General features: G+C 34.5%; 9 protein-coding genes and 1 pseudogene across 13 annotated transcripts; 9 read left to right on the forward strand and 1 right to left on the reverse strand.

The window, feature by feature from the left end:
• Positions 1–511: 511 nt before the first annotated feature.
• LOC148171894 (retinol-binding protein pinta-like) lies at positions 512–1,725 on the forward strand (annotated as a pseudogene). Its single transcript, XR_015770522.1, has 4 exons — positions 512–702; positions 746–905; positions 952–1,195; positions 1,245–1,725. The product of XR_015770522.1 is annotated as a retinol-binding protein pinta-like (transcript).
• Positions 1,650–21,158, reverse strand: LOC148171895 (alpha-tocopherol transfer protein-like). Of its 4 annotated transcripts, none has more exons than XR_015770523.1 (7): positions 3,613–3,868; positions 3,402–3,561; positions 3,114–3,357; positions 2,957–3,067; positions 2,809–2,911; positions 1,849–2,129; positions 1,650–1,795 (listed from the first exon to the last, which is right to left on the reverse strand). XR_015770523.1 is itself a non-coding variant. In XM_088042502.1 (7 exons), the coding sequence occupies exons 2-7, from the start codon at positions 3,743–3,745 to the stop codon at positions 2,670–2,672; spliced, it is 843 nt and encodes a 280-aa protein (XP_087898628.1). In that variant the 5' UTR covers positions 3,746–3,786; positions 21,142–21,158; the 3' UTR covers positions 2,596–2,669. The 4 variants fall into 4 exon arrangements, 3 of the variants coding, with proteins under 3 accessions (XP_087898628.1, XP_087898627.1, XP_087898626.1); XM_088042502.1 differs by lacking the exons at positions 1,650–1,795; positions 1,849–2,129 and adding exons at positions 2,596–2,761; positions 21,142–21,158 and having other exon boundaries at positions 3,613–3,786; XM_088042501.1 differs by lacking the exons at positions 1,650–1,795; positions 1,849–2,129 and adding exons at positions 2,596–2,761; positions 3,932–4,021 and having other exon boundaries at positions 3,613–3,786.
• Positions 4,348–5,659, forward strand: LOC148171896 (uncharacterized). The gene is made up of 6 exons (XM_088042504.1): positions 4,348–4,705; positions 4,755–4,914; positions 4,961–5,204; positions 5,251–5,361; positions 5,408–5,510; positions 5,558–5,659. The coding sequence occupies exons 1-6, from the start codon at positions 4,573–4,575 to the stop codon at positions 5,647–5,649; spliced, it is 843 nt and encodes a 280-aa protein (XP_087898630.1). The 5' UTR covers positions 4,348–4,572; the 3' UTR covers positions 5,650–5,659.
• LOC148171897 (retinaldehyde-binding protein 1-like) lies at positions 5,926–7,181 on the forward strand. The gene is made up of 6 exons (XM_088042503.1): positions 5,926–6,171; positions 6,221–6,380; positions 6,426–6,669; positions 6,717–6,827; positions 6,876–6,978; positions 7,026–7,181. Exons 1-6 carry the CDS (start codon positions 6,039–6,041, stop codon positions 7,115–7,117), a joined length of 843 nt encoding a protein of 280 aa, XP_087898629.1. The 5' UTR covers positions 5,926–6,038; the 3' UTR covers positions 7,118–7,181.
• LOC148171898 (uncharacterized) lies at positions 8,522–10,057 on the forward strand. The gene is made up of 7 exons (XM_088042375.1): positions 8,522–8,526; positions 8,582–8,605; positions 8,696–8,709; positions 8,801–9,052; positions 9,106–9,265; positions 9,309–9,766; positions 9,814–10,057. The coding sequence occupies exons 1-7, from the start codon at positions 8,522–8,524 to the stop codon at positions 9,903–9,905; spliced, it is 1,005 nt and encodes a 334-aa protein (XP_087898501.1). The 3' UTR covers positions 9,906–10,057.
• On the forward strand, positions 10,228–11,504 carry LOC148171899 (retinol-binding protein pinta-like). The gene is made up of 5 exons (XM_088042508.1): positions 10,228–10,540; positions 10,589–10,748; positions 10,794–11,148; positions 11,196–11,298; positions 11,345–11,504. The coding sequence occupies exons 1-5, from the start codon at positions 10,408–10,410 to the stop codon at positions 11,434–11,436; spliced, it is 843 nt and encodes a 280-aa protein (XP_087898634.1). The 5' UTR covers positions 10,228–10,407; the 3' UTR covers positions 11,437–11,504.
• LOC148171900 (retinol-binding protein pinta-like) lies at positions 13,117–14,230 on the forward strand. The gene is made up of 4 exons (XM_088042499.1): positions 13,117–13,312; positions 13,359–13,518; positions 13,562–14,019; positions 14,066–14,230. Exons 1-4 carry the CDS (start codon positions 13,174–13,176, stop codon positions 14,152–14,154), a joined length of 846 nt encoding a protein of 281 aa, XP_087898625.1. The 5' UTR covers positions 13,117–13,173; the 3' UTR covers positions 14,155–14,230.
• LOC148171901 (retinol-binding protein pinta-like) lies at positions 14,509–18,179 on the forward strand. Its single transcript, XM_088042507.1, has 7 exons — positions 14,509–14,560; positions 17,022–17,159; positions 17,207–17,366; positions 17,413–17,656; positions 17,702–17,812; positions 17,860–17,962; positions 18,007–18,179. The coding sequence occupies exons 2-7, from the start codon at positions 17,030–17,032 to the stop codon at positions 18,108–18,110; spliced, it is 852 nt and encodes a 283-aa protein (XP_087898633.1). The 5' UTR covers positions 14,509–14,560; positions 17,022–17,029; the 3' UTR covers positions 18,111–18,179.
• A 9-nt stretch (positions 21,159–21,167) lies between the features above and the next one.
• Positions 21,168–23,954, forward strand: LOC148171902 (sodium-independent sulfate anion transporter-like). The gene is made up of 9 exons (XM_088042506.1): positions 21,168–21,302; positions 21,517–21,690; positions 21,735–21,944; positions 22,345–22,565; positions 22,611–22,779; positions 22,831–22,995; positions 23,043–23,345; positions 23,390–23,697; positions 23,742–23,954. The coding sequence occupies exons 1-9, from the start codon at positions 21,263–21,265 to the stop codon at positions 23,919–23,921; spliced, it is 1,770 nt and encodes a 589-aa protein (XP_087898632.1). The 5' UTR covers positions 21,168–21,262; the 3' UTR covers positions 23,922–23,954.
• Positions 23,955–24,290: 336 nt separating this feature from the next.
• On the forward strand, positions 24,291–27,095 carry LOC148171903 (sodium-independent sulfate anion transporter-like). The gene is made up of 9 exons (XM_088041616.1): positions 24,291–24,448; positions 24,493–24,657; positions 24,744–24,953; positions 25,427–25,650; positions 25,690–26,023; positions 26,069–26,371; positions 26,417–26,724; positions 26,799–26,949; positions 26,997–27,095. Exons 1-9 carry the CDS (start codon positions 24,397–24,399, stop codon positions 27,017–27,019), a joined length of 1,770 nt encoding a protein of 589 aa, XP_087897742.1. The 5' UTR covers positions 24,291–24,396; the 3' UTR covers positions 27,020–27,095.
• The last annotated feature ends 2 nt before the right edge of the window (positions 27,096–27,097 follow it).

Genomic DNA, 27,097 nt, shown 5'->3' on the forward strand with positions numbered 1-27,097 from the left:
AAAAATATGCCGAAATGATGAGCGAAAGTGAGACTAATTGTTATCACAAACCACCTCAGCTGCGTCTTCTAGAATCGTAACAGAGACCTTCTCACAGCTATTATTATTATTCGTCAGACATTGCAAATCAAAGACGCAGGCAGGTACCAAAAATTCAAAAGTTCAAAAGTCATTTTTTTATAAATTTATAAAGAATCCGCGATTTAAAAAATACGCTATGACTGAAAGTTTCCATTGTGAGTTAAAAAACAAATAAATAATGTCGCGTCTTAAATCTGGTGGAGTCTGCGAGGCCCGGTCAACGTATTTTATTATGAATTTTATATTTTTGCACCCTCAATTTTGCCGGATTTGGGTTTTTTGAATTAATTAGTGTATATTAGAATGCAATGCTTTTTTTCCACCTTTTTTCCACCAGACAATTGAAAGGTTAAAACGGATTTGGAAGGTCACATTTGTAAAAACCTGCGATGTAGTTCGCTTTCTGAATAAATTATAATGATAGCTAGTTTACCTTCAAGTATTCAAATTAAAACTAGTAGACGTTTGAATAATTTGTTACCATCAACATGTATGAAGTTACTGAAAATACAAAGCGAATTTTCTATCAAACTTTTAATAGAACCGAACAAATAATAAACGATGACGTTAACATCATCAAAGGGTGGATAAAAACACAACCGCATCTCCCTGAAGTCATGGGTAAGTCCCTCCTCCAAAATTCGTAATCTAACTCTTAATCCAGAGGATGTTAAAATCAAGAACTTCCTCAATTTAAACAAATTCAGCATTGAAAAAACGAAGTCAAAAATCGATATGTATTACACGATTCGTGGTGTGGTTCCCGAGCTCTTCGACAACAGCAACCCGAAGTTGGATAACATGCAAAGAGTCTTCGAGACTATGTAACTCGCAGGTTCTATTTTTTCTGCCTCTGATGTTCATTTTTAGGTACTTGTCAACGTTTCCCGTGTTGTTAAACGACGCGCATCGTGTTTTTTTTGCAAAACCTAAAATCTCCGACGTTTTCAACGTCCAAGAGTTGTCAAAACTCTGGTTAGCAATTTTCGAGGTACGATTATACGAAGACTTTATGATGGACGATGTTATTATCGTTGATATGAAAGGTTTCACTCTCAACGACTTAACGAGGATCAGTCCGACTCTTTTGGCGAAGGGTTTTGCTGTTTATAAGGTACCTACCATCTTCACCTGTGTAGACAATCTGTTAAACTGAGTTCCAGAAAGTCTACGCTTTTCGTATGAACAAGATGATTTTTCTTCATTGTCCTTCCTACATGTCTATTTTGCTAAACATGTTAAAACTTGTGATGAAACCAAAGATTTTTGAAAGACTTCAATTGCATCAAGATGATGCTGTGATAAAGGAGTTGTTTTCGAAAGAAGTACTACCGAAGGAGTACGGTGGTGAAGGACCATCACTGGAAGATCTAAACGGTAAGAGTCAGCGGTGGAACATCAATGAGTGTGAATTTCAGAGATGATGAAGAACAATCTCGATGAGTACCAAGAACGGTTTGATCAGTTGGATACTTTGAGAGTTGATGAGAAGTTGAGACCGAGGAAGTTGGATAATGATGAGATTTTGGGGTTTTATGGAAGCTTCAAGAAAATTAGTGTAGACTAGATTATGTCATTTATGTTTTTTATTAAGAGTAGGAAAAAAATTGTAGCTCTATTTAACCCAATAAAACAGTGTTTGCAAAAAAATCATTTCTCCGGTTTCAAACTTTCATCGATTTTCATCGTGTCAACAAGTTCCTTTCGGTAACCTCTAAAACGAATTCTAGTTTTGAACCCAATTACCCGATTACTACCACAAATTACCATTAAGTTTGTCCAAGGAAGGCCCATTACCGCCATAATCCTTGGGAAGGACATCCAATCGAAACAAGCAACGGTTTCGGTGCCAACGAATTGCAATAATTTTCAAAAGAACGAAACCACCAACCATAATAGAGCCGAAATAGGCTTCTAGAGGTTGAAATTAGTCACAATAAAAGACAATAACCAGAAATAAGAAACGTCAAAAACAGATGTCTGGGATGTCCTAAATTGCCCTTGATTTTTAGCTCACATATTGGGGTCGAAAGTGTTGGGTGGATCACCTGTATAAGATAAATAAGTACAACGTGTTTATAAATGTTTCTAGCATCAAGGATGACTATGAAATGTCAAAGAAATGTGCCGCTTCTTACAAATGTGGGTTTCGATTTGTCAATTGACATTTGCTGTTAACCTCAAACATGAAGCAAAGTAAAAAGTTACAAAGTTTTGAGAAATAAACTGTTCTAGTTGTGGTTTACAATCAGAAAATGAAAAACTTGGACACAAAACCGTAACTAAAACGTCACTGAAGTAAGTAACAGTATAAATAATTTTCAAAATAGTTATATTCACAATGAAAACAAAGCGGCAAAATAGTGTACGACAGGAATTCCGAAGCCACGCTTGATGCTAGAAACATTTATAAACACCTTGTATAAGGTAAATTAGTAATAAGATTGCAACATTGTTGCCGGAGAAACTTGTAATATCTAACACAATCTTATTTTTTTATCTTGCAGACGTCTCTTATCTTTTTATCATTTTATTTCTACAAATAACAATTTAACATTCAACAAAATCTATATTTATATAAGATATTTTCACTTCTTCGGTCTCAAATTTTCATCAACTCTCATCGTATCCAACAAATCGTACCGATCTTGAAACTTCGCAAAGTTCCTTTTGGTCACCTCTAAACCGCTCTTTTGGTTTTAAACTTAATTATTTACCATAACTTACCATTAAGGTCGTCTAAAGATGGCCCATTACCCCCATAATCTTTTGGAAGATCGTCTAAAGAAAAAATTTCTTTAAGAATCTCAGCGTCGGAAAACACCTTCACCTAAAACAGTATAAAAAATGATTCAAAAATTACCATAAAACCAACTCTCTTGAAGATTTTCGCTGGTAAAATAAGCCTCGCAACTTTCATAAAAATCGTGATGTAAGAAGGACTATTAATGTTGTAAAGTCCGTGAAGCCTCAAGGAATAAACTGCCTGTAACAAAACTGTGGTTTTGGGTTGGTACAACTTCAATAAACACCTTGTAAGTGTTGAAAATCTTGTACAACAGAGGAAGAGTAAGTTTGCACATGTCTTTTAAACTGAAATTAGACATGTCAACAATAGCAAAGTCATCAACCATGAAATCTTCTTGTAGCCGCATTTCTAACGTCGCAAAGCCCAACATAGCCGTACCTTTAGGATCTAAAGAGTTCGGTTCTTTAGGCTTCACGAACATAACTCTGTGAAGGCCATCAACCAGATGAGGATGGTTCGAAATGTACCTAGAAAAAAAGACATTTCGTGTCGTCACTTCTTCAGTTCTCACGTTGCTTCCATGACTTTCTTCAAGCGTTCTGATCTTGGATTACTTTCCTCGAAGAGATCAGGATATTTACTTCTAATACTGTAGTAATTATCAATTTTTTCCTTTGTTTTCTCCAGGTTGAACTTACACAGATTTAGCATGTTTCGTACCTTTCGCTCGTCTTTATTGTTAATTAATTAATAGACTCTGGAAAGAGTGCGGATTCACTTACCCATCATCTCCGGGAGATGGGGCTGAGTTTCCAACCATTTTTTTATGGTTTTGACGTCCTCATCGACCATTTCTTCGGTTTTATCAAACATTTTATACAATCGTTGCTTCGTTTCATTGTCGACGTGGAACATTGCAAGTCTCTTCGATCACTAGCGGATATTCACAGGAGCAACTGAAAACATTATCAATTCATTACGAGATAAAAGATAAGTTTCAAGAACGAAAAGTGCATCCAACTGTTATCAAAGAAACAGACTGACCTGCAGCAGTCTTGTCAGTGGAAATTCAGGAATCGTTTGGAAAAACTGGAAACTTACAATGTTGCCAAGAACCTTGAAATTTATTGCATTTGTATCGGTCGCAATAAAGAATGTGAAAATCTGAAGACAATTCATCGAATCATTATAAGAAAATGAGAAAGGGAAATATGGTAGTCTTACAGGAAGTTGATAATTTCAAGGGCTTTTTCTAGACAAACATTCTGATAATGATAAGATTGTCAACATTGTTGCACGACATGTTAAGGGTCATCGAAACAGGTTTTTTTATAATCAATTTACAAACAATAATAAAAACTGCATGCACATAACTTTTTCGCGATAAGAAATTTTTAATCTGACAAATAAAAGATAATTAATTTCAACAGTCTTCTTCTCCATCAAATCCAAGAGCTTTTGAAACTCCACAAACTTCTTTTTGGTCATCTCTACAAAAGTCTTTTTATTTTGTCCCATTACCAATATTATCCTAACAAGACAACTTGTGTGCAAACTTCACAGGTCGTTTTTTTAGACATTTCTTCGATCCGTTGCTTTTCCATTAAATAAATTTAGAGAACCACGGCGAGAAATGTAGTTTTATGTACTTGAAACTTATCGCTTTTAGTCCGAGATAAGTTTCAAGTACAGAAAATTTAGATAATGGTTTAGTAGCTGCCGAGAATTAGAATAAAATTGCAATGTATCACGTCGACAATGAAACGAAGCAACGACTGTACAAAATGTTTGGTAAGACCGAAAAAATGGTCGATGATGATGTCAAAACCATCAAAAAGTGGCTGGGGACTCAACACCATCTCCCGGAGGTCATGGGTGAGTGGTTTCGTCACTCCAACCATAGTTTATTGTTAATTCCCAACAGACGAGTGTAAAGTTCGAAACATGCTAAATCTTTGCAAGTTCAACCTTGAGAAAACAAAGGAAAAAATTGATAATTATTACAGTATAAGAAGTAAATATCCTGATCTCTTCGAGGAAAGTAATCCAAGATCAGAACGCTTCAAGAAAGCCATGGAATTGACGTAAGAACTGGAGAAGCAACGACACAAAATGTTTTTTTAATTATAGATACATTTCGAACCATTCGCATCTTGTTGATGGTCTTCACAGAATTATATTCGTGAAGCACAGACAACCGAACTCTCTAGATCCTCCAGCTGTAGCTATGTTAGGCTTGGCACTCTTAGAAATGCGGCTAAAAGAAGATTTCATGGTTGATGATTTTGGTGTTGTTGACATGGTTAACTACACTTTGAAAGACATGTTCAAGATCACTTTTCCATTTTTGTACAAGATATTCAACACTTACAAGGTGTCTATTAAAGTTGTACCAACTCGAAAATGTTGTTTTTTTGCAGGCAATCTATTCACTGAGAGTTCACAGGCTTTACATCATTAATAGTCCTTCTTACATTACAATATTGATGAAATTTTTTCAGTTGATTTTACCAGCGAAAATCTTCAAAAGGGTGAGTCTGGTGCTAGTTTCAAAAGACTTTTTATACAGTCAATTAGGTGAAGGTGTATCCCGACGCTGAGATTCTTAAAGAAATTTTTTCTTTGGAAGACCTTCCAGAGGATTATGGAGGTAATGGGCCATCTTTGAGAGAACTTCATGGTCAGTTATGGTCGATAATTGAGTTCAAAACTAAAATACGGTTTCAGAGGTGACCAAAAAGAACTTGGCGAAGTTTCAAGATCGGTTCGATTTGTTGGATACTATGAGTGTTGACGAAAATTTGAGGCCTAAGAAGTGAAAATGGATTATATGGGTTTTATTTAATCGTATTTTTGATTTCAAAAAAAAATAAAATGATCAGAAAATAAGAGAATTTACATTTTTTATTGTCGTCTCCACGATATAAAAATATCATAATCAATTCAGTGTTGACTTTCAGAAATCTAGAACTGAAATTCAGAGGACTAAAGTGCAAAAAATTTCAAGGTTCCCATGCGACATTTCCAGTTTTACCAGAAATAATTTTAATTGAACTAAAACAGGTATTCTTACTCGTCCTGAATGTCCACTGAAAGTCATACTTGCAAAACTGGACTGTTTGTTTGATAATAGTTGGTTGCACATAAAACTTATCTTTAACTGAAGTGATAAATTTTTTATTGCTCTTAATGATCGAACAGAATTACAATGTTTCACGTTAATCAAGAAACGAAGCAAAAACTGTACCGTATGTTTGATAAGACCGAGGGATCTGTCAATGAAGACGTAAAAACCATAAAAAAATGGTTGAAAACTCAGCATCATCTCCCGGAGGTCATGGGTGAGTGGTTTCGTCACTCCAACCATATTTTATTGTTAATTACCAACAGACGAGTGTAAGATCCGAAACATGCTAAATCTCTGCAAGTTCAACCTGGAGAAAACAAACGAAAAAATTGATAATTATTACAGTATAAGAAGTAAATATCCTGATCTCTTCGAGGAAAGTAATCCAAGATCAGAACGCTTGAAGAAAGCCATCGAGTTAACGTAAGAACTGGAAAAGTGACGACACAAAACGTTTTTTATTTGTAGATACATTTCGAATCATCCGCATCTTGTTGATGGTCTTCACAGAGTTACATTCTTGAAGCAGAGACAACCGAACTCTCTAGATCCTACAGCTGTAGCTATGTTGGGCTGGGCAATCTTAGAAATGCGGCTACAAGAAGATTTCATGGTTGATGACTTTGGTATTGTTGACATGTCAAACTACACTTTGAAAGACATTTCTAAGATCACTTTTTCGTTTTTGTGCAAGATCTTCAATATTTACAAGGTGTCTATTAAAGTTGTACCAACTCGAATATGCAGTTTTTTTTGCAGGCAATCTGTTCACTGAGAGTTCACAAGCTTTACATCATTAATAGTCCTTCTTACATCACACTATTGATGACATTTATTAAGTTAATTTTACCAGCGAAAATCTTCAAAAGGGTGAGAGTTTGGTGCTAGTTTCGAAGGACTTTTTATACAGTCAATTAGGTGAAGGTGTATCCAGACGCTGAGATTCTTAAAGAAATTTTTTCTTTGGAAGACCTTCCAGAGGATTATGGAGGTAATGGGCCATCTTTGAGAGAACTTCATGGTCAGTTATGGTCGATAATTGAGTTCAAAACTAAAATACGGTTTCAGAGGTGACCAAAAAGAACTTGGCGAAGTTTCAAGATCGGTTCGATTTGTTGGATACGATGAGAGTTGATGAAAGTTTGAGGCCGAAGAAGTGAAAATTGGTTTTATTTAATCTAATTTTTGATTTGTGAAAATTAAATGATTAAAAGATAAGAGGAATTACACTTTTTGTTGTCGTCAGTAAGATAAAAAAATGATATAAAAAGTTAGTATCTCGTGCAGAAATGTTGCAATTTTATTATCAATTTAAAGTTGACTTCTAGAAATCTAAAATTAAAATTCAGAAGACTGGGAGAAACTTGGATCACATGCATCAAATTTCAAGGTTCCTTGAAACAAGTTTTACGAGAACTAATTTTAATTGAACTTAAAACAGGTATTCCACTCGTCATACTTGCAAAACTAGATTGGTAACAGTTGGTTAAAACCTAAAACTTATTTTTTACCGAACTGATATTTCTTTTTTGCGACGATTTAATAAATTTCAAAGTTTTTGATCTTAGTTCTAGGTCATTTTCGTAATTTTACACCTAAAGGTATGAAATTTGAAGAGGTTGTTAGTATTGACTTGTTTTTCAATAGTTTCAATGGACAAAATTAGAGATAAAAACATTTTTGAAATTTTTATTCATAGGAAGATGCAGAGACTTCCAAATTTTTATTCTTAATCCGTCATTTTCGTTTATTTTAAAGTCACAAGTACGAAATTTTGAGAAGTTGCTATTCTTGACTTCCTTTCAAGTGTTGGCAGTTTGGTTTACTGTCTTCGAAGAGATCACGATATTTAGCTCTGATCGTATAATAATTATCTATTTTACTTGCAAAAATTTAGCAAATTTGGTATTCTGCACTCGTCTGTTAATTAACAGCGAATTATGGTAACATTGACGATGATGAGCCCACCCATGATCTGATGATCATTTTTTTTTGTTTTTACGTCTTAATTCGCCGATTCTTCGGTCTTATTAAACATTTTAAACACTCTTTGCTTCGTTTCTTGATTGCCGTGGAACATTGCAATTCTGTTCGATCATTACGAGCAAATACATATTTTTTTTCTTAGTTTGTCTTTATTGAACTATAATTTACTACTTTGGCCCAATTAAAAAGCAAGTCAAAAACAGCAACCTCGCAAAATTTCATACTTGTAACTTTAAAATTACGGAAATAACAGAGCTTACGGTCAAAATTTTGAATAAAAATTTCTAAAACCTGTCGCTTTTTATCTATAAATTTTTCCTTTAGAACAATTGAAAAACACGTCAAGAGTAGCAACTTCCCCAAATTTCATACTTCTAGCTGTCAAATTACGAAAATGACAGGCCTAGGAACAAAAATTTTGAGAATTTTTAAATCCTTGTAAGAATATTTTTTTCTAAATTGGCCATTTTTGATACATAATTTTTGACTTTTATTAAATTAAAATTACAAAAATTGCAGACATTACAATCAAAATTTGGGAGTTTCTGCATTCTTCCAAGAAGAAAAATTCCTGAAACATGTCGTTTTATATCAAGAATTTTGTCCTTGGGAAAAATTGAAAAACAAATCAAGAGTAGTAACCTCAAATTTTATACCTCTAGGTGTAATACTAGGAAAATAGGAAGCCTTAAAATCAAAATTTAAAAATTTTTCAATTTTTCCAAGTATAAAAATGTAATAAGCTTTTTCAGTCAAATATTTCACGGTTAAAAACTATGCAACCTTAAAGGATTTCCTCTGACTGAAAACTAACCACTCGTTAGTTCAAAACTCAGAAAACTGAAATTTGTCCACAGAAAAAACAGACAAAATTAGACTTTATGCCAACACTTCAGTCCGCAAATCTTATCTCTTGCTGATACTGCGTTTGCTAATCGTGTTTGCACCAGTCACGTACCTACCAAATAAATCTGCAATGAATAACATTGCCAATGAAACGAAGCAGCGAGTGTACAAAACGTTTAATAAAACTGAAGAAATGGTTGATGAAGACGTTGAAACCATAACAAAATGGTTAGAAACTCGGCACCATTTACCAGAGGTCATGGGTGAGTGCATCATTGATAATGCAACAATTTTATAGTTCAATGTCAACTAACAGACGAATGCAAAATACGGAACATGCTAAACCTCTGCAAGTTCAACTTAGAGAAAACCAAGCAAAAAATCGATAATTATTACAGTATAAGAAGTAAATATCCCGATCTCTTTAAAGAGAGTAACCCGAAATTACCACACCTGCAGAACGCCATGGAATTAACGTAAGACTCAAAAAAACAAGACACGAAATAATTCTTTTTAAAGGCACATTTCAAACCACCCACAACTTGTTGATGGAGTTCACAGAGTTTCGTTCTTAAGACCGAAAGAACCGAATACTTTAGATCCTAAAAGTGTTGGCAAATTGTGCTTCGCACTCTTAGAAATGCGACTGCAGGAGGATTTCATGGTTGATGACATCGCGGTTTTTGATATGGCTAACGTTACTTTCAGAGACATAATCAAACTTACCCTTCCTATAACTTACAAAATTTTTAACACTTACAAGGAAATTTATTCACTACGACTTCACGCGGTTTATAACATCAACAGTCCTTCGTACGTTTCACTTTTTATGAGAGTTATGCAGTTTATTTTACCTGCGAAAATCTTCAAAAAGGTGAAGGTGTGTTCCGATGCGGAGATTCTTAAAGAAGTTCTTCCTTTGAAGGACCTTCCTAAGGATTATGGGGATACTGGACCATCTTTGGACGAACTTAATGGTAATGTGGGCGTGAAATTGGAGACAAAAACGAGAATATTCTTTTAGAGTTGTCCAGAAAGAGGTTTGTCAAGTTTCAAGATCGTTTCGATTTGTTGGACAGGATGAGAGTTGATGAAAGTTTGAGGCCGAAGAAGTGAAAATTGGTTTTATTTATTAATCTAATTTTTGATTTGGAAAATTAAATGATTAAAAGATAAGAGGAATTACACAAAAATGATATAAAAAGTTAGTATCGTGACGCTTTTAAAATGTTTATATAATTTGTCTCTACAATAAAAAATAAGAGAAATACGACTTCTTATTCCTCGAGTTTTCAGATACTTCAATTCGGATTTTCTACATTAAAAAGAAGGACAAAAAAAAACAAATTTTAAACAATAAAAAGTAATCAAAACACCCACAGAATTAAAGAATTCTTAAGATCTGCTAAAATGCAATAAACCATGCAGGATTGTTTAACTTTCCAGTATTAAATTTTAATTGACTTAAAACAGGTATTTTACTCGTCCTGAATGTCCACTGCAAGTCATAGTTGCAAAACTGGGCTGCTTGTTTGATAACAGTTGGTTGCACTTGAAACTTATCTTTTACTGAAGTGATAATTTTTTTATTTGCTCTTAGTGATCGAACAGAACTGCAATGTTCCACGTCAATCAAGAAACGAAGCAAATACTGTATAAAATGTTTGATAAGACCGAAGAATCTGTCAATGAAGACGTAAAAACTATAAAAAAATGGTTGGAAACTCAGCACCATCTCCCGGAGGTCATGGGTGAGCTCTTCATCAATAATGTTACCATAATTCATTGGTAATTAACAGATGAGCCTAGGATACGAAATATGATAAATCTTTGCAAGTTCAACTTAGAGAAAACGAAGAAAAAAATTGATAATTATTACACCATCAGAACTAGATATCCTGAACTCTTCAAAGACAGTAATCCCAACTCCGAACACTTGAAGAAAATCATGGAAATAACGTAAGAACTGCAGAAGTGACGACACAAAACTGTTGTTTTTTGAAGGTACATTGCGAACCATCCGCGACTTGTTGATGGACTTCACCGCGCGCTCTTCATCAAGCCTAAGAAACCGAACACTTTGGATCATAAAGGTGTAACAAAATTAAGTTTGGCGGTTTTAGAACTGCGGTTACAAGAGGATTTTATGGTTGATGACATCGGTATTATTGATATGACTAATTTTAGTTTGAGAGACATGTGTGGGCTTACTCTTCCTCTCTTGTACAAAATCTTCACTACTTACAAAGAAATCTATTCTTTGAGACTTCACGCAATGTATAACATCAACAGCCCTTCTTATATCACTCTTTTCATGCGGATCGCCAAGTTCATTTTACCGGCGAAAATCTTTAAGAGGGTGAGTGTGGTTTTGGTGGAAAACGATTTTTTTTATTCAGGATGTAGGTGAAAGTGTATTCAGACGCTGAGATTCTTAAAGAAGTTTTTCCTTTGGAAGATCTTCCCAGGGACTATGGTGGTAAAGGACCATCTTTGGACGAACTCGCTGGTAACTCATCGTGGTGATTGGTATTAAATTCAACATGTCGTTTTAGAAATGACCAAGAAGAAGTTTGAGGAGTTTCAAGATCGGTTCGATTTTTTGGATACCATGAGAATTGATGAGAGTTTGAGGCCAATGAAGTGAAAATTGTTTCCATGGGATTTGTTAAGTGTAATTTTTTATAACAATAAAATGACTTTAAGATAAGAGAATGCACTTTTTATTGTTGTCTATAAGATAAAGAAAAACTCTCATGTGCAACATTGTTGACAATCATTTTATCAATTTAAAGTTTGTTCAGATTGCTTTCAGATATGAGTTTTTAAAATTTTTAACATTTGTGCTTTGTGTTCAAAATTGATGCAATTTGGTGAAGTCAATATTCAACTCAAAAATACAAACTTTACCAAATTTCATTGCTATAGCACAAAAATTGTGGAAATTACGAATTTTAGTAAAAAATTTTGGAAACATTTATTTAAAAATCAAAATTTGTAAAATTTGGGCCTTTAGCTCTAAAATGTTGCAATTTGATGGAGTCATTAAACAACACAAAATTAGTGACATTACTACATTTTAATGCTTTAGCAAAAAAATTGCGGAAATTTAGAATTTTAGTAAAAAATGTTGAAAAGTTTGTTTTCTCTTGAAAATAAAAATTTCTAAATTAGTACCTTTTGCTCTAGAATGTTGTAATATTCTGGAGTTAATAAACAATTCAAAATTAGTACCTTTATTAAATTTCATTGCTGCAGCATTGTGAAAATTACGAATTTTAGTAAAAAGTATTGAAAATTTTATTTTTTTTAATAAAACTTTCTAAAATTTGTGCCTTTTGCTTTAAAATCTTGCAATTTGGTGGAGTCAATAAGCAGCCTAAGATTAGTAACCTTACTATATTTCATTGCTGTAGCACAAAAATTGTGAGAATTACGAATTTTAGAAAAAACTTTTGGAAATTTCATTTTCTTCAAAAAATAAAATTTTTTAAAATTTGTGCCTTTTGCTCTAGAATGCTGCAATTTGGTGGAGTCAATAAGCAGCCCAAGATTAGTAACTTTACGAAATTTTATTGCTATAGCACGAAAATTGTGGAAATTTTAGTACAGAAATTTGAAAAAAAAAAGTTCACCTAAAAATTAATATTCTTAAAATTTGTACCTCTTGCTCTATAATGTTGGAATTTTGTGGAGTCAATAAACAACTCAAAATTAGTAATTGCCCTAAATTTCACTGCGATAGCATAAAATATGTTAAAATTATGAATTTTAGTAAAAAATTGCGGAAATTTTAGTACAGAAATATGAAAAAAAAATGTTTACCTAAAAATTAATATTCCTAAAATTAGTACCTTTTGCTCTAAAATGTTGGGATTTTGTGGAGTCAATAAACAACTCAAAATTTGTAATTGTCCTAAATTTCATTGCCATAGCATAAAAATTGTTGAAATTACGAATTTTAGCATAAAATTTTGGAAATTTTATTTTTTCCTAAAAATAAAAATTTCTAAAATTTGTGTCCTTTGCCTTAGAATGATGCAATTTGGTAGACTCAATTAACAACTCAAAATTAGTAACATCACCAAATTTCTTTACTGTAGTACAAAAACTGTGAGAATTACGAATTTTGGTAACAAATTAAATTTAGTTTTCTCTCAGATCAAATCAATTTAATATTTATTTATTTAAACCAACTTTATATGCAATGCAATACTTTTATCTTTGTAAAGTCAACATTTTATTCAAAAAGTGGCTTATTTGCTTAAATTGATAACTTTACTTGGGATCAGCGAGCAATTTCAAGTACTCAAAACTTATCTCTCCTACCAACCTGATAATCTTTTTCTCGCCTGGTGCGACTTTCCATCAGTCATTAAACAGAATGGCGATGTATTACGTCGACCATGAAACAAAGCAACGAGTATATAAAATGTTTGAAAAGACCGAAAAAACGGTCGATGAAGACGTCAAAACCATCAAAAAATGGCTAGAAGCTCAACATCATCTCCCGGAGGTCATGGGTAAGTGGATCATTGTCAAAGTCACCATTTCAATGTTAATTAACAGACGAGAGTAAAATACGCAACATGTTAAATCTCTGCAAGTTCAACCTTGAGAAGACGAAGCAAAAAATTGATAATTATTACAGTATAAGGAGCAGGTATACAGACCTGTTTAATGATAGTAATCCAAAGTTGGAACGTTTAAAGAACGTCATGGAAGCAACGTAAGTTGACGAGAATGACTACACGAAATGACTTTTTTTCTAGGCACATTTCAAACCATCCGCAACTTCTTGATGGAATCCACAGAGTGATCTTCGTAAAACCGAAGAAACCCAACTCTTTAGATCCTAAAGGTGTCGCCAATATGTGCTTGGCTCTTCTAGAAATGCGGTTACAAGAAGATTTCATGGTTGATGACATTGCTGTAGTTGACATGGCCAACATCACCTTCAGAGATATCTGTAAACTCACTTTCCCTTTGATATACAAAAGCTTCAACACGTACAAAGACGTGTATTCGATAAGAGTCCACGCGGCTTACCACATCAACAGTCCGTCCTACATTTCGTTTTTTATGAGAATTATTAAGTTTGTTTTACCCGCGAAAATCTTTGACAGGGTGAAGGTGTCGGCAGACGCTGAGATTCTTAAAGACGTTTTTCCTTTGGATGTCCTTCCTAAGGATTATGGGGGTACTGGGCCATCGTTGGACCAACTTGATGGTAATGGGTGGTCGAAGTTTGGTACTGAACGAAAATTTTGTTGTAGAGATGACCAAAAAGAAGTTGGAGGAGTTTCAGAAGCGGTTCGATTTGTTGGATAAGATGAGAGTTGATGAAAGCTTGAGGCCGAAGTGAAAAGGGGCGACTTGTACAGTTTTCTTGGTTTTTTATTTTTGTATTGGCGGTATTAAAAGGTTATCTGAGGTCTTCATTTTCACAGGTTATCAATACTTTCCATACTGTCTCAGGAATTTTAAAAACACTTTGAAAACTTTTTGGACTAGTTTTCCTACTTGTTTCCTTTCGTGTGTTATGTGGAACGTGACTGAATCCTATTAGATGATTAAACACGATTTTTGATAATAGTAAAACATTATTATAAAAATTAAACGTTGCCGTTGTAATGTCGTTGAAGGCAAAGGTTGGTTTGGTCCTTATATCTAAATTTTAAGTGTCATATTTTAGAGAAAGTTTGAGTTATATTTTTAGAAAGAAGACAACGAGATTAGCAAGATTTTATCCGTAAAAATCAGAAAAAGAAGTAAGTAATGGTAAAAATAATCTAATACATACACAGCCCATTTTAAGGCTTAGGGAATTTAACCCGGCGCATCCACCATTTTTCCAGCGCCCTATAGAGTATACTATGGGACTAAAATTAATCAACTTCAGTTAGAACAGAGCTTTTACATATTTCAATAAGTAATTCAAAATTAGTAACTTCACCAAATTTAATTGCTATGACACTAAAATTGTGGGAATTACGAATTTCAGTAAAGAATGCTGAAAATTTTATTTTCTCCTAAAAATAGAAATTTCTAAAATTTGTGTCTTTTGCTCTAGAATGTTGCTATTTGGTGGGGTCTATAAACGATTGGATATTAATAAGTTTGCCAAATTTCATTGCTGTAGAACAAAAACTGATAGAATAACGAGTTTTTGTAAACAATTTTGGAAATTTTATTTTCACCTAAAAATAAAAATTTCTAATATTTGTGCCTCTTGCTCAAGAATGTTGTAATTTAATGATGTTAATAAACAACTCAAAATTAGTAAATTTACCGAATTTCGTTACTGTAGCACGAAAATTGTAAAAATTATAAATTTTACTAAAGAATTTTGAAGATTATATTTTCTCCTCAAAATGAAAATGTATGTCTTTTGCTCTAGAATGTTGCATTTTGGTGGAGTCTATAAACGGTTACTTCACCAAATGTCATTTCTGTAAAACTGGTAGAATTACGAATTTTAGTAAACAATTAAAAATAAAAATTTCTAAAATTTGTGCCGCTTGCTCAAAATTGATGCAATTTGGTGAAGTCAATAAACAACTCAAAAATACTAACTTCGTCAAATTTCATTGCTATAAAACGAAAATTGTAAGAATTACGAATTTTATCCAAGTAAATTTTAAAAGTTTGTACCTTTTGCCCTAAAATATTGCAATTTGGTGGAGTTAATAATAAACTTAAAATTAGCAAATTTACCGAATTTCGTTACTGTATCACGAAAATTGTAAAACTATGAATTTTATTAAAGAATTTCGGAAATTTTATTTTCTCCTCAAAATAAAAATTTCTAAAATTTGTCTCTGTAGCTCCAGAATCTTGCAATTTGGTGGAGTCTATCAACAACTCAAAGTTAGTAACTTCCCTAAATTTCATTGCTATAGCATTAAAATTGTGGAAATTACGAATTCCAGTTAAGAAACTCGAAAATTTTATTCTCTTTTAAAAACGAAAATTTCCAAAATTTATATCTTTTGCTTTAGAATATTGCAATTTTGTAGAGTCAATAAACAACTCAACATTAGTAACTTACTCAAATTTGTTTACTGTAGAACGAAAATTGTGTAAATTACGAACTATACTAAAGAATTTTGGAAATTTTATTTTTCCTCAAAATGAAAATTTCTAAAGTTTGGGTCTTTTAGTGTAGAATGTTGCAATTTGATGGAGTCTATACATCATTCAAAGTTAGTAACTTTACCAAATTTTATTGCTATAACAGTAATATTGTAGGAATTTCGAATTTTAGAAAAAAATATTGGATATTTTCTTCTCTCCTAAAATAAAAATTTCTAAAATTTGTGTTTTTTCCTCAAGAATGTTGCAAATTGGTGAAGTTAATAAACAACTCAAAATTAGTAAATTCACCGAATTACGTTGCGGTAGCACGAAAATTGTGAAGATTATGAATTTTACTAAAGAATTTTGAATTTTTTTTTCTCCTTAATAAAAGAAAAATTTCAAAAATTTGTGCCTTTTGCTTTGTTGTAGGTACTTTGGTGGAGTCTATAAACAATCAAAATACTGTAGTTAATATAGATTATACAATGAGACAACTAAAACTACTTATACATATTTTGTTGATTATTCTTTGATTCAAGATATTTTTGCAGAATTGCAAAATAAACATTTTTGGAAATTTTGATAGTTTTAGAGTTTTGGAAACTTGATATCTCCGGAATTGAGACAAATAGAAGCAAGCGGTTTGTGCCATCAAGTTTCTCAGATGTTAATCCATATGAATCCGAACTTGGCTTCATTGTAAAAATTTCGTTATTTTAAGAAAAAAGAAAAAGATTCACAAGGGTTAAAAAATTCAATTTTTGTCTTTTGCCTACAACTTGTAAAATACTTGTTTTAAAAATATCAGGTTTGATCCACTTGATTTGACAACGTTTACCTGCCGAGAAGAACTATTTTCATGGCAAATCTCATGCGATTTGTCATTTTACTCAAAATTTCACATAGAATCTAAATCAATTTTTAAACAACAAATAACTTCCAGCACACACTAATAAACGTTAAAGTTTAATCATCAACTTTATCCTGTTCCTTTTTTACAACTAACCAACCGTGAACTTTGCTTCCACTGATAGCGACTGACCCAAACATACTCATATCTCCCAAACAATTAGACATTCTGACAAGTCCTCCACAGTTATCAATAATCTCAGTTCATATCTCAATATTTTCATTGTAAATATAATTTAACAGGTGCAAGGATGTTTGAGGTCGACGAAAACGCCACCCAAAAAGTGTACGCATCGTTTGGAAAAAACAAACAAAAAGTGAACGAAGATATCAAGACTATTCAGACATGGGCTAAGAAGCAAAACCTCCCGGAAGTACCAGGTCAGTACCCCTTTTCAAATTATTGTTTATTTCAATTGTGGCTCTAGAGGAGGCCAAAATAAAGAACTTCCTTCAACTCAACAAGTTTGATATTGAGCGGACAAAGGAGAAGATCGATGCGTATTATAGCATTAGAAAGAAAATTCCGAGCTTCTTCGCCGAGGGTAATCCAAAATTGGAAAACATCAAATCCATTTTTGACACGGCGTGAGTTCAAACTGGTTCCAATTCTTGTTGTTAAGTTAATTTCTAGTTATTGTTCCACTCATCCAAAGGCTGTTGATGGTGTCCACCGAGTTATCTTCCTAAGACACAAGCAACCGAACGTCTTCAGACCTGTCGATTTAGTCAAACTCTGTCTGGCGATTTTCGAGGTACGATTATTCGAAGACTGCATGATTGACGATATTATCGTCTTCGACTTAAGCAATCTAACTCTAAGAGACGCCACGAAGATCTCCCCAAACTTTGTGATCCGAGCCTTCGAAGTCTATAAAGTAAGTACCGATTGAGAAGTACCCCCATTGTATTGTTGGTTGCAGAGCGTCTTTTCTCTCCGCCTCAAAGCTCTTCATTTCCTCAACAGTCCCTTCTATGTATCAATCTGGATGACTCTGTTAAAATTCGTACTCAAACCGAAAATTCTAGATAGAGTAAGTACCGTGGGTGTGATTTGCGAGTTTGAATTAGTTAAATGTAGATTCAAGTTCATCGTGGTACTGATATAGTGAAAGAACTTTTTTCGAATGAAGACTTGCCGAAGGATTTTGGGGGCGAGGGACCATCGCTGGAGGAACTCAACGGTAATTTCAAGCTCCTCTGAACTTTTCTGATCAATTTTTTTAAGAGATGATGAAGAAGAAAGTTGAGGAGTACCAAGACAGATTTGACCAAATGGATAATCTGACGGTCCATGATACTCCTCGTTCAAAGTCGAAACGAAAAGTTTGATTGTTTTACTGTTTTATAATCGGATTTGGTTAAAAAAATTGATTTAGTTAATAAAGGTACTTAATTCAATTCCACGTCATAGCACAGGGTCCAAGACTGTTCCTTGTGGTAGCGTGTTTATTTAGCTTGACCCCATTTTCTTATCTTTCAAAGAGATATAATAAACTTTGATTAAAAATAATAAAAACAAGGGTACTGTTGTCCGCAAAAATGTCTAGTACACAATAGGATTAAACTAGTACCTTCTAATCTGATATTTGAAGTTGAAGAGCGATGGATAAAAGAGCCTGGAAAACTACAAAATGTAGATTTTTATCTCTTATCAATTGTCAGTTTTTGTCTAATCTTTTGTCGTTTTCAATTCGTAAAAAACAATAAAATTAAAAGGCGGAAACTGAGGGAATAAAGAGAGAGCTAAAAGAAAAAAAATTAAAGCATAGATAAAAAATAAAACAAAATGAAAATGAGGAGAAAAACAGAGAAATGAACGAAGAAACAAAAATTCATAAAAAGACAACTAAAAATAGCGAAATAAATATAAAACATGAAAAAATCAATAAAATAAAGAGACGATAAGAAATAGAAAGTTGAGGAGTATAAATGCGGAATTTAACTTTTTTTTGTGACTGGGATTATTTTTTTTTATTGAAATATTAAATTTAGTGGAGCGATATCAGTGTACATGACCAGCTTATCACTTATATAATAACAATTACTTTATACTTCAATCAGTTTAAGTGCCATTCTAAGCAATAAAAGAAATCCGCTGTTATATCCCTTGATCAATCATAAAATAATTTCAATTCTGTTGTTTTTTGAGGTCATAAAATTTGAGCTTATCTCAGACAAAATATAGAAAACGCAATTAAGTTTTGATTTTACATACAATACAATCGTAAGATATCCATTTTTTTTTATTGTAATCTTCAAATTTGAGGGAGAAATTATCTGGTTTTATCTGCAGTTTATAAAATGTGCGAAATAATTATGGTTTATTAACAGAAATTTCAGTAATTTAGACCTAATACAAGTTAAAGTAAATTTGAAATCCTAGCAAATAAAAGAGCTAGAAATTTGATAAATTGAGAGATTAAGAAATTAGGCATGGACGTCTAAAAGCAAAAGTTCTTGAAAATTTGGAACGTCGTCAACCTCAAATTAGATTTGAGAGATACAAAAACGAAATTTGGAGGCATTAATTACTAATTTTGACACGTTTTTTAACTCAGCCAAATTCCAAAATTTTAGAACCAGAAACAAGTTAAAAAAATAATAATTCAGAACGAATTAAAAATTGCCAATATTCCAGATTAAATTTCGTATGTTCGCTAATTTTAAAAATCCAAGAATGAAATTTGAAGGCATTATTACTTTTGAGAGGCTTATTTACTCTGCCAAATTTAAAAATTTTAGGACTAGAAACAGATTTTTGGAAATTTTTTATTTTAGGACGAACAAAATATTTCTAATTCTTCATATCAAATTTCGTATTTTCGCCAATTTTAGAAATACAAGAATGAATTTTGGACACAGTACTATTTTTGACACGCTTATTAACTCTCCCAAATTCCAAAATTTTAGGACCAGAAACAGATTTTCTGTTTTTTTTTTTTATTTTAAGACGAACTAAAAATTGCCAATATTCCAGATTAAATTTCGTATTTTCGCTAATTTTAAGGGTCCAAGAATTAAATTTGGAAGCTTACTACTTTTAACATGCTTATTTACTCTGCCAAATTCCAAAATTTTAGGACTAGAAAGAAATTATTTGTAAATTATTTATTTTAGGACAAACAAAATATTTCCGATTTTCCATATCAAATTTCGTATTTTCGGTAATTTTATAAATACAAGAATGAAATTTGGATACAGTACTACTTTAGACACGCTTATTATCTCTCCCAAATTACAAAGTTTTAAGACCAGATACAGATTTTTTGTAAATTTTTTATTTTAGGACCAACAAAATATTTCCAATTTTCCATATAAAATTTCGTATTTTCGCCAATTGTAGAAATTCAAGAATGAAATTTGGACACAGTACTACTTTTGACACGCTTATTAACTCTACTAAACTCCAATAGTTTAGGAGCAGACCCAGACTTTTTAGAAATTTTTTATTTTTATTTTTCATTTATTGCCAATATTCCATATCAAATTTCGTATTTTCGCCAATTTTAGAAATACAAAAATGAATTTTGGACGCAGTACTATTTTTGACACGCTTATTAACTCTACCAAACTCCAAAATTTTGGAACCAGAAACAGATTTTTTTTAATTTTTTATTTCAGAACGAACTAAAAATTGTCAATATTCCAGATTGAATTTTGTATTTTCGCTAATTTTAAGGATCCAAAAATTAAATTTGAAGGCTTACTACTTTTGACATGCTTATTTACTCTGCCAAATTCCAAAATTTTAGGACTAAAAAAAATTATTTGGAAATTTTTTATTTTAGGACAAACAAAATAGAACGAACACAATATTTCCAATATTTCAAATTAAATTTTGTATTTTCGCTAATTTTATGAATACAAAACTGAAATTATTATTAAATTAGAAGTAGAGCAAATAAGTTGTAATTAACTGCCAGTCCAAATGATCAATACTAGGAGCGAGAAAAAAAATGAATCCGATGCAGCGACAATTGAGAATGACAAGCATAATAATAAAACGCGACAGGTTGACCCAGTTAGGTCATCACGAGAAAGTAAGGACAAATCAAAGTCTGCTCAAAACTGTGCAAAACTCTCAAACAAACAGAATACCCAGCAAACCACTTGTCCCTTATTTGTTTCGGTTATCTAACTTCCTACAAATGTAACAAAACACGACAAGCAGATAAGTAGCGTTCTAAGCTACTTTTCAACAACCAATAAAAAACAGTTGATATGTAAGTAATCAAGGCCAGTGTCATTATTCCGTCCATCAACCTATTCTCCAATTATCTCAACACGAATGCAGCATATTTTCCATTTATGGCTAATCATCAAAAAACGATCGCATTCCTGAACACAACACTCAACTCACCACTTCGAATTATTTCCGACATGATAACTGGGAAGTCCTAAATCCAGCGATCTTCAGATAAGAAGAGTGTATAAAACCAGCCGAACCTCGACTTTGCGACAAACTTTCATCAGTGATAAAAATGGAGCAACCTCGTGACAACTCATCACAAAACCGAAGAGGTATGCAACTAAACTCACAAATCCTTGTAAATAAATTAAGTTGCCAGCTGCTCGGCCACTTAATAATCCTTTGCAAAGTTTTAGAAATTCAAAGTTTTAGAAAAAGACCGATTCTGTCGTACCAACCACACAAAAAAGTTGTAAGTAGCATGGAAATTGAAGCAGCCAATTTTGTAATTCCCTTTTCTGGGTCTTTACTGATTATTCTTTCCAGTTTCAGACTGGTTGAAATTCCGATTTAATCGGAAACAGTTCGTTAAAAGACATTTTCCGATAACCAATTGGTTACCGAAATACACTGTTGCCACCCTCTTGCAAGATATTTTAGCGGGGTTTACAGTGGGATTGACTGAGATTCCTCAGGGGATAGCATTTGCGGGGATTGCAGGTACGACACTTTTATTTCGTACTTTTTCTCATTTTTTTTTTCAGGTTTAACTCCGGAATATGGACTATATTGTGGGTTCATGGGTGGTTTCGTTTACGCGATTTTTGGGAGTTGTAAAGATATTAATATCGGTCCAACGTCGATCATGGCTTTGATGCTTCAAGAGCACGTTTCGAAAATGGGACCAGATATGGCTGTTATTATGACTTTTTTTGCCGGAATTATTATTTTCGTGTTGGGGATGCTGAATTTAGGTAAGTGCTATCTGTGTACCTGACGAGCTTATCACTGATAATTACTGAAATTAAGTGCTTGAACCAATAAAAGCTCGATAAAATCGTCTTGCGGCTTATCTTATGAGGAAAAATAAAGAAATTGCAAGTTTTATTTACCATACAATACAATCGCAATCTATTGTAAATTGTGGGGGCCAAAATTATCGGCATTTTAGATACGCGAAATAATTTTTGATTACACGTCGCCTTCTTTAAATGAGACTTTGGAATTTAAAATCGGTTGGTAGCCTTGCTAATTGACATTTCAAGGACTGTCATCAATTCATTTTTAACCTGTCAAAGTGACATAACTAAGCACTGTTACCAACGGATTCCAAAAACATACAAAACAGAATTCAATTTAAAATTCCTTCTTTAGGTTTCGTGGTGGAATTTTTCTCCTACCCCATCATCGCGGGTTTCACCTGCGCAGCGTCCCTCCAGATTGCCTCCACCCAAATCAAAAGTCTGCTGGGAATTTCTGGACAAGCCGATTCGTTCCTGCCGGCGTGGGAAGCAGTATTTAGCCATTTAGACCAAGTTAGACTCTGGGACTCCGTTTTAGGACTCCTATCCATAATTTTTTTGTTCGCTTTGAAGGTCAGTTCCCGGAATTTTTGATCAAATCAAACTCGAATTTTCCAGGAGATTCGACGATGGGGAACGCTCCAGCGCCGGCCGGAATGGTCCCGCAACAGAAACATCTTCGGGATCTTCATTTTTATGTTATCCTTAGCGAGGAACGCCCTCGTGGTTATCATTGGTACCACAATTTCTTATTATCTCCGTGACAACAATCCCTTCAAAATTACCGGTAATTTGGGGGTGCAATTTAGGGGTGGTTTAATTGTCCTCTTGGTTTTAGGTAATGTGAAAGCGGGTTTTCCCCCATTCGATGCTCCTCCGTTCAGTATTAACCACAATGGTACCGAGTACAACTTTGGGGACATTGCGCAGAATTACGGTCCCTCCATCGCCTTCATCCCTTTGGTTTCAATCCTGGAGGCAATTTCCATCGGGAAAGCCTTCTGTAAGACGCCACCATTATAAAACAATAATCCTGAATTTTTTCTTCAGCGAAAGGAAAGCCCCTGGACGCTACCCAGGAGATGTTAGCGCTGGGTTTGTGCAACATCATGGGCTCCTTCGTCCGCTCGATGCCCATCACCGGTTCTTTTACCAGAACGGCGGTTAATAACGCCTCAGGTGTTAAAACACCACTCGCTGGCATCTTCACGTCCTTCCTTGTTCTGCTGGCTATTGCTTTTCTTACTCCGACGTTTTATTACGTACCGAAGGCGACTCTCGCCTCTGTGGTAATCTGTGCGATGTTTTACCTCTTCGATTTTGAGGCCTTCGTTCTGATATGGAGATCCAAAAGTAAGAAGTTGTCTCAAAGACAAAAATCTAACTTCTGGTTTTAGAACTCGATATGGTACCGTTTTTGACCACGCTCCTCTGTTGTCTCTTCATCAGTTTAGAGTACGGGATTTTGATCGGAATCGGTGTTAACTTGCTCTTCGTTCTTTACGCGAGCGCAAGACCGAAGTTCGATATAATCAAAGAAAAAGATACCAACCACCATGGGGCGGTTTTTGTTATCAGGCCAAAAGACACTCTTTATTTCCCCGCGGCTAAGTACCTAAGAGACACAGTATTAGAGTACGACGTTGACAGCGTGGTCGTGGTCGATGGGAAGTTTGTGCGGAACATGGACGTAACTGTCGCGAAGGTAAGACCATGGTACTGTTGATGGCTCTTCAATTCTGGTTGCAGAGCATGGCGGTGTTCGCCAATGAGTTGACGGAGAGGGGCCAAACCATTGCGTTCTTCAATTTCGATCCGGAAGTCGTTGAAGTTTGTACCAAGGTTGATAAGAATCTTGGAAAATATTTCACGGAGGAAGACATTGAGGAGGTGGTTGGAGGGCCTTCGGAGAATACGATAATTCAATGAAATGTAAAAAAAATAAAATGTTTTATAGAAGGAGTTGGTTGTTTGATTCGTGGACTTGATGGCGCGATCTTATCGAGAAACAGTTATCTAGACTGAGAACTCGAGTGGACAAAGTAGAAAGCGGTGTTCGTTAGAATTCGAAGTGGAAGAGAATTTTCGGAAAAAATGAAAAGATGTCGTGACTCTTTTTTTTGCAAGAAAATTGTTATCTGAAATTTAATAAAAAGAAAGATGTCACAAGGTACCCTCTTGAGGTGGTACCGAAATACACGATCATATTGCGACTGATGGTACTCTATGGTACGTGAAGAGACGAGTACTTCTTTTTTGAAGCTGTGGAGGGCGGAAAAATCAAACTAGTTCCAACTGTTATCTGATAACTAATTGACGACTGGTTTCAGGCTTCAAAGAACAATGCATAATTTTTATTTATCATGAGTAGATTATCAGTGCAATATAAGGGACAATCGGGGTCATGATAAGACTCTCCACGATGGTACTACAACATAACTCTGTTCTTAGCTCAGGTAAGTAAAAAAAAATTGTGGAAGTAGCACCAGTGTCTTTGCAGCCAAAAATTTCTTCAAACTTGACAAGGCGTTGGTGAAAAAAAGAGTGCCAATCACGCAATGGTTGCCCAAATACAAACTATCAACATTTCTAAGAGATCTTCTTGCGGGGTTCACTATAAGTCTCACGGAGATTCCTCAAGCTATAGCATTTGCGGGTGTGGCAAGTAAGTGAAAAAGAAAGAAAAAATTTTCGTTTTTTCGATGTCAACGAGATATTTATCTTTAGATAATGATGACGAATTTGTTTTAGGTTTACCACCTGAATATGGTCTTTATTCTTGTATATTGGGTGGTGTCGTCTACGCGGTCTTCGGAAGCTGCAAAGACATTAATGTTGGACCAACTAGCATCTCGGCGATTTTACTGCAACCGCATGTGGCGAAGTTTGGGGCTGGAGTTACACCCCTTTTGTGCTTTATCTCGGGGATGATTGTATTTATGTTGGGACTATTGAATTTAGGTAAGAAAATATGGTTATAAAAACTAGAGAGAATAATTATTTGTCGCCATATAAATTAAAATGACTACATTTTATCTCTTTTGTTTGCATATTTTCCATCTAATAAACAACAACCATTGAAACAGTTGCGCCGCAAATCCAAAGCTAGACTCCTTTTGTTTTGTACGTTTTTTCTCATCAACTCCCATAAGGTGACTCTTTTTTGTTTTCGTTTATTATTATCGGAAAGATAATGCAGTGCCGCCCCTACAGCAAAAATAGAAAAAAATTGAATATAACATTAATTTTCTAAACCAATAATAATAATAATAATTTAAGTTGTTATAGTTCGTACAGTGAGAGATTGAATGACACTAAATTTACGCGCAAAATTTAAAAAAACAAAATAAGCCCCACAATACAATTCTAATTTCTCGTTTTCAGGAATCTACAGAAAGACAATTTTGAAAGAAATAAAAAGTATTGTTTCCCAGGCTTCATCATAGAATTCTTCTCCTTCCCCGTCGTCGCCGGCTTCACCTGCGCGGCTTCCTTGGAGATCGCCTCCCTCCAACTAAACCACTTCTTCGGCATCACCAACGGAAAATCCGAAACCTTCATCAAAGCCTGGCAAGAACTCTTCGAACGACTCCATGACGTCCAACTCTGGGACACTGTCTTAGCCTTCGTTTCGCTCCTCCTCCTAAGCTTCTTCAGAGTGAGTTTTTGATATCTGCACGTCAACACACTCTCTTAGGAAATTAAAAGGTTTGGATCGCTAAGATACAACTCAGATTACTCTACGACTCGGAACGTGGTGCGGATCATCGTCTTCTTCATTTCTTTGACGCGCAACGCTATTATAATCTTCGTGGGTGTAGGTTTAGCTTACGCTTTTCGAAACGAGCCGCCTTTCGTGGTCACTGGGGAGGTCCATGGAGGGTTTCCTTCTTTCCAAGTCCCGGAATTTTCCTCCACGAAAGATGATACAGTCTTTGAGTTTACTGAGATTTTGTCAGGGTTGGGTGCTTCCATTCTGTTCATCCCGTTAATCGCCATCTTGGAAACGGTATCCATCGCCAAGTCTTTCGGTGAGTAAAATGCAGAAGTGAGCTTAGTTAAGCGCGTCTTTACAGCTAATGGGAAGTCTGTCGATGCCACTCAGGAGATTCTAGCGATCGGACTCACAAACTTGTTGAGTTCTTTCTTGGGTTCCATGCCAGTAACTGGTAGTTTTTCGCGCACGGCCATCAACAACGCCTCTGGTGTTAAAACACCTCTCGGTGGAATCTTCACCACTCTGGTTACTCTTATAGCCATCGCTTTCCTCGCCCCTGTGATTTACTACGTGCCGAAAGCTACCATGGCTGCTGTCATCATCAGTGCTATGCTCTACCTCTTCGAGTACCACGCCTTTGTCGCTCTTTGGAAGAACAAGAGTATGAAAACCACGCAGGGTTAACACCTCTAACGTGTTGTTCCAGAGCTCGATCTTATTCCTTTTCTGGCCACTTTAATCTGCTGTCTTACTATTAGTCTAGAGTATGGGATTCTCATCGGACTTGTGATCAACCTCTTCTTTGTGTTGTACTCTTCAGCGCGTCCGAAGATCATCATTGAGCATTTACAGGTGTCTAAATACCAGAGCAGTGTATGTGTTGTGCGACCGGTGGATAATTTGCATTATCCTGCAGCGGACAACATGCGCGACCGGATTTTGAAGGAAGTGGAGTGTGACATTGTCGTCATTGATGGGGAGTGTCTTCGGACGATTGATATAACTGTTGCAAAGGTAGGGCGTTCAACTTGTGGTCCAAATTTCGCACTGTCTTTTTACATTTTCCCATTGCTTGAGCTTTGTTTTAGAGCGTGGTGACTCTTTCCCAAGAGCTGGAAAAGCGAGGAACTCGCCACATCTTCTGGCGCTTCAAGCCATCAATTACCGCGGTTTGTCTGGGATTAGATAATTCCATTCACGCGTACTTTAAAACCGGCGAACTCGAGGAGATTATCCAAGGTAATCCACTAGAATGTTTTTCCAACTGATTGTTTTAATCTCCACAGATTTGACGGACAAGGATGTCTGAATATTAGGTTTAGGCTAATTATGTGTGTGACGTGTCCAAGCTCGGACTTGTTTTGAATAAAACCGTGTTATTATAATT

Source organism: Gnatocerus cornutus, chromosome 7, assembly GCF_029298725.1.
Source record: "Gnatocerus cornutus isolate USDA-ARS CGAHR chromosome 7, icGnaCorn1.1, whole genome shotgun sequence".
NCBI lineage: Eukaryota > Metazoa > Arthropoda > Insecta > Coleoptera > Tenebrionidae > Gnatocerus > Gnatocerus cornutus.

Bases quoted from the DNA above. Each gene is read 5' to 3' on its own strand.
- LOC148171898 (XM_088042375.1), top strand. The intron at 9,053-9,105 runs GTGAGTGCATCA...GTCAACTAACAG, and splicing joins CCATTTACCAGAGGTCATGG to ACGAATGCAAAATACGGAAC. The intron at 9,266-9,308 runs GTAAGACTCAAA...TTCTTTTTAAAG, and splicing joins CAGAACGCCATGGAATTAAC to GCACATTTCAAACCACCCAC.
- LOC148171903 (XM_088041616.1), top strand. From the start codon at position 24,397: ATGATAAGACTCTCCACGATGGTACTACAACATAACTCTGTTCTTAGC. The intron at 24,449-24,492 runs GTAAGTAAAAAA...GTGTCTTTGCAG, and splicing joins TAACTCTGTTCTTAGCTCAG to CCAAAAATTTCTTCAAACTT. The intron at 24,658-24,743 runs GTAAGTGAAAAA...AATTTGTTTTAG, and splicing joins AGCATTTGCGGGTGTGGCAA to GTTTACCACCTGAATATGGT.
- LOC148171895 (XM_088042502.1), bottom strand. From the start codon at position 3,745: ATGTTCCACGTCGACAATGAAACGAAGCAACGATTGTATAAAATGTTT. The intron at 2,912-2,956 runs GTTGGTTTTATG...ATACTGTTTTAG, and splicing joins CAGCGAAAATCTTCAAGAGA to GTGAAGGTGTTTTCCGACGC. The intron at 2,762-2,808 runs GTAAGTTATGGT...AGAGCGGTTTAG, and splicing joins ATCTTTAGACGACCTTAATG to AGGTGACCAAAAGGAACTTT.
- LOC148171901 (XM_088042507.1), top strand. From the start codon at position 17,030: ATGTTTGAGGTCGACGAAAACGCCACCCAAAAAGTGTACGCATCGTTT. The intron at 17,160-17,206 runs GTCAGTACCCCT...TTGTGGCTCTAG, and splicing joins AAACCTCCCGGAAGTACCAG to AGGAGGCCAAAATAAAGAAC. The intron at 17,963-18,006 runs GTAATTTCAAGC...AATTTTTTTAAG, and splicing joins ATCGCTGGAGGAACTCAACG to AGATGATGAAGAAGAAAGTT.
- LOC148171902 (XM_088042506.1), top strand. From the start codon at position 21,263: ATGGAGCAACCTCGTGACAACTCATCACAAAACCGAAGAG. The intron at 22,566-22,610 runs GTCAGTTCCCGG...CGAATTTTCCAG, and splicing joins TTTTTTTGTTCGCTTTGAAG to GAGATTCGACGATGGGGAAC. The intron at 22,996-23,042 runs GTAAGACGCCAC...TTTTTTCTTCAG, and splicing joins TTCCATCGGGAAAGCCTTCT to CGAAAGGAAAGCCCCTGGAC.
- LOC148171900 (XM_088042499.1), top strand. From the start codon at position 13,174: ATGGCGATGTATTACGTCGACCATGAAACAAAGCAACGAGTATATAAA. The intron at 13,313-13,358 runs GTAAGTGGATCA...GTTAATTAACAG, and splicing joins TCATCTCCCGGAGGTCATGG to ACGAGAGTAAAATACGCAAC. The intron at 13,519-13,561 runs GTAAGTTGACGA...CTTTTTTTCTAG, and splicing joins AAGAACGTCATGGAAGCAAC to GCACATTTCAAACCATCCGC.
- LOC148171896 (XM_088042504.1), top strand. From the start codon at position 4,573: ATGTATCACGTCGACAATGAAACGAAGCAACGACTGTACAAAATGTTT. The intron at 4,706-4,754 runs GTGAGTGGTTTC...AATTCCCAACAG, and splicing joins CCATCTCCCGGAGGTCATGG to ACGAGTGTAAAGTTCGAAAC. The intron at 5,511-5,557 runs GTCAGTTATGGT...ATACGGTTTCAG, and splicing joins ATCTTTGAGAGAACTTCATG to AGGTGACCAAAAAGAACTTG.
- LOC148171899 (XM_088042508.1), top strand. From the start codon at position 10,408: ATGTTCCACGTCAATCAAGAAACGAAGCAAATACTGTATAAAATGTTT. The intron at 10,541-10,588 runs GTGAGCTCTTCA...GGTAATTAACAG, and splicing joins CCATCTCCCGGAGGTCATGG to ATGAGCCTAGGATACGAAAT. The intron at 10,749-10,793 runs GTAAGAACTGCA...TGTTTTTTGAAG, and splicing joins AAGAAAATCATGGAAATAAC to GTACATTGCGAACCATCCGC.
- LOC148171897 (XM_088042503.1), top strand. From the start codon at position 6,039: ATGTTTCACGTTAATCAAGAAACGAAGCAAAAACTGTACCGTATGTTT. The intron at 6,172-6,220 runs GTGAGTGGTTTC...AATTACCAACAG, and splicing joins TCATCTCCCGGAGGTCATGG to ACGAGTGTAAGATCCGAAAC. The intron at 6,828-6,875 runs GTGAGAGTTTGG...ACAGTCAATTAG, and splicing joins CAGCGAAAATCTTCAAAAGG to GTGAAGGTGTATCCAGACGC.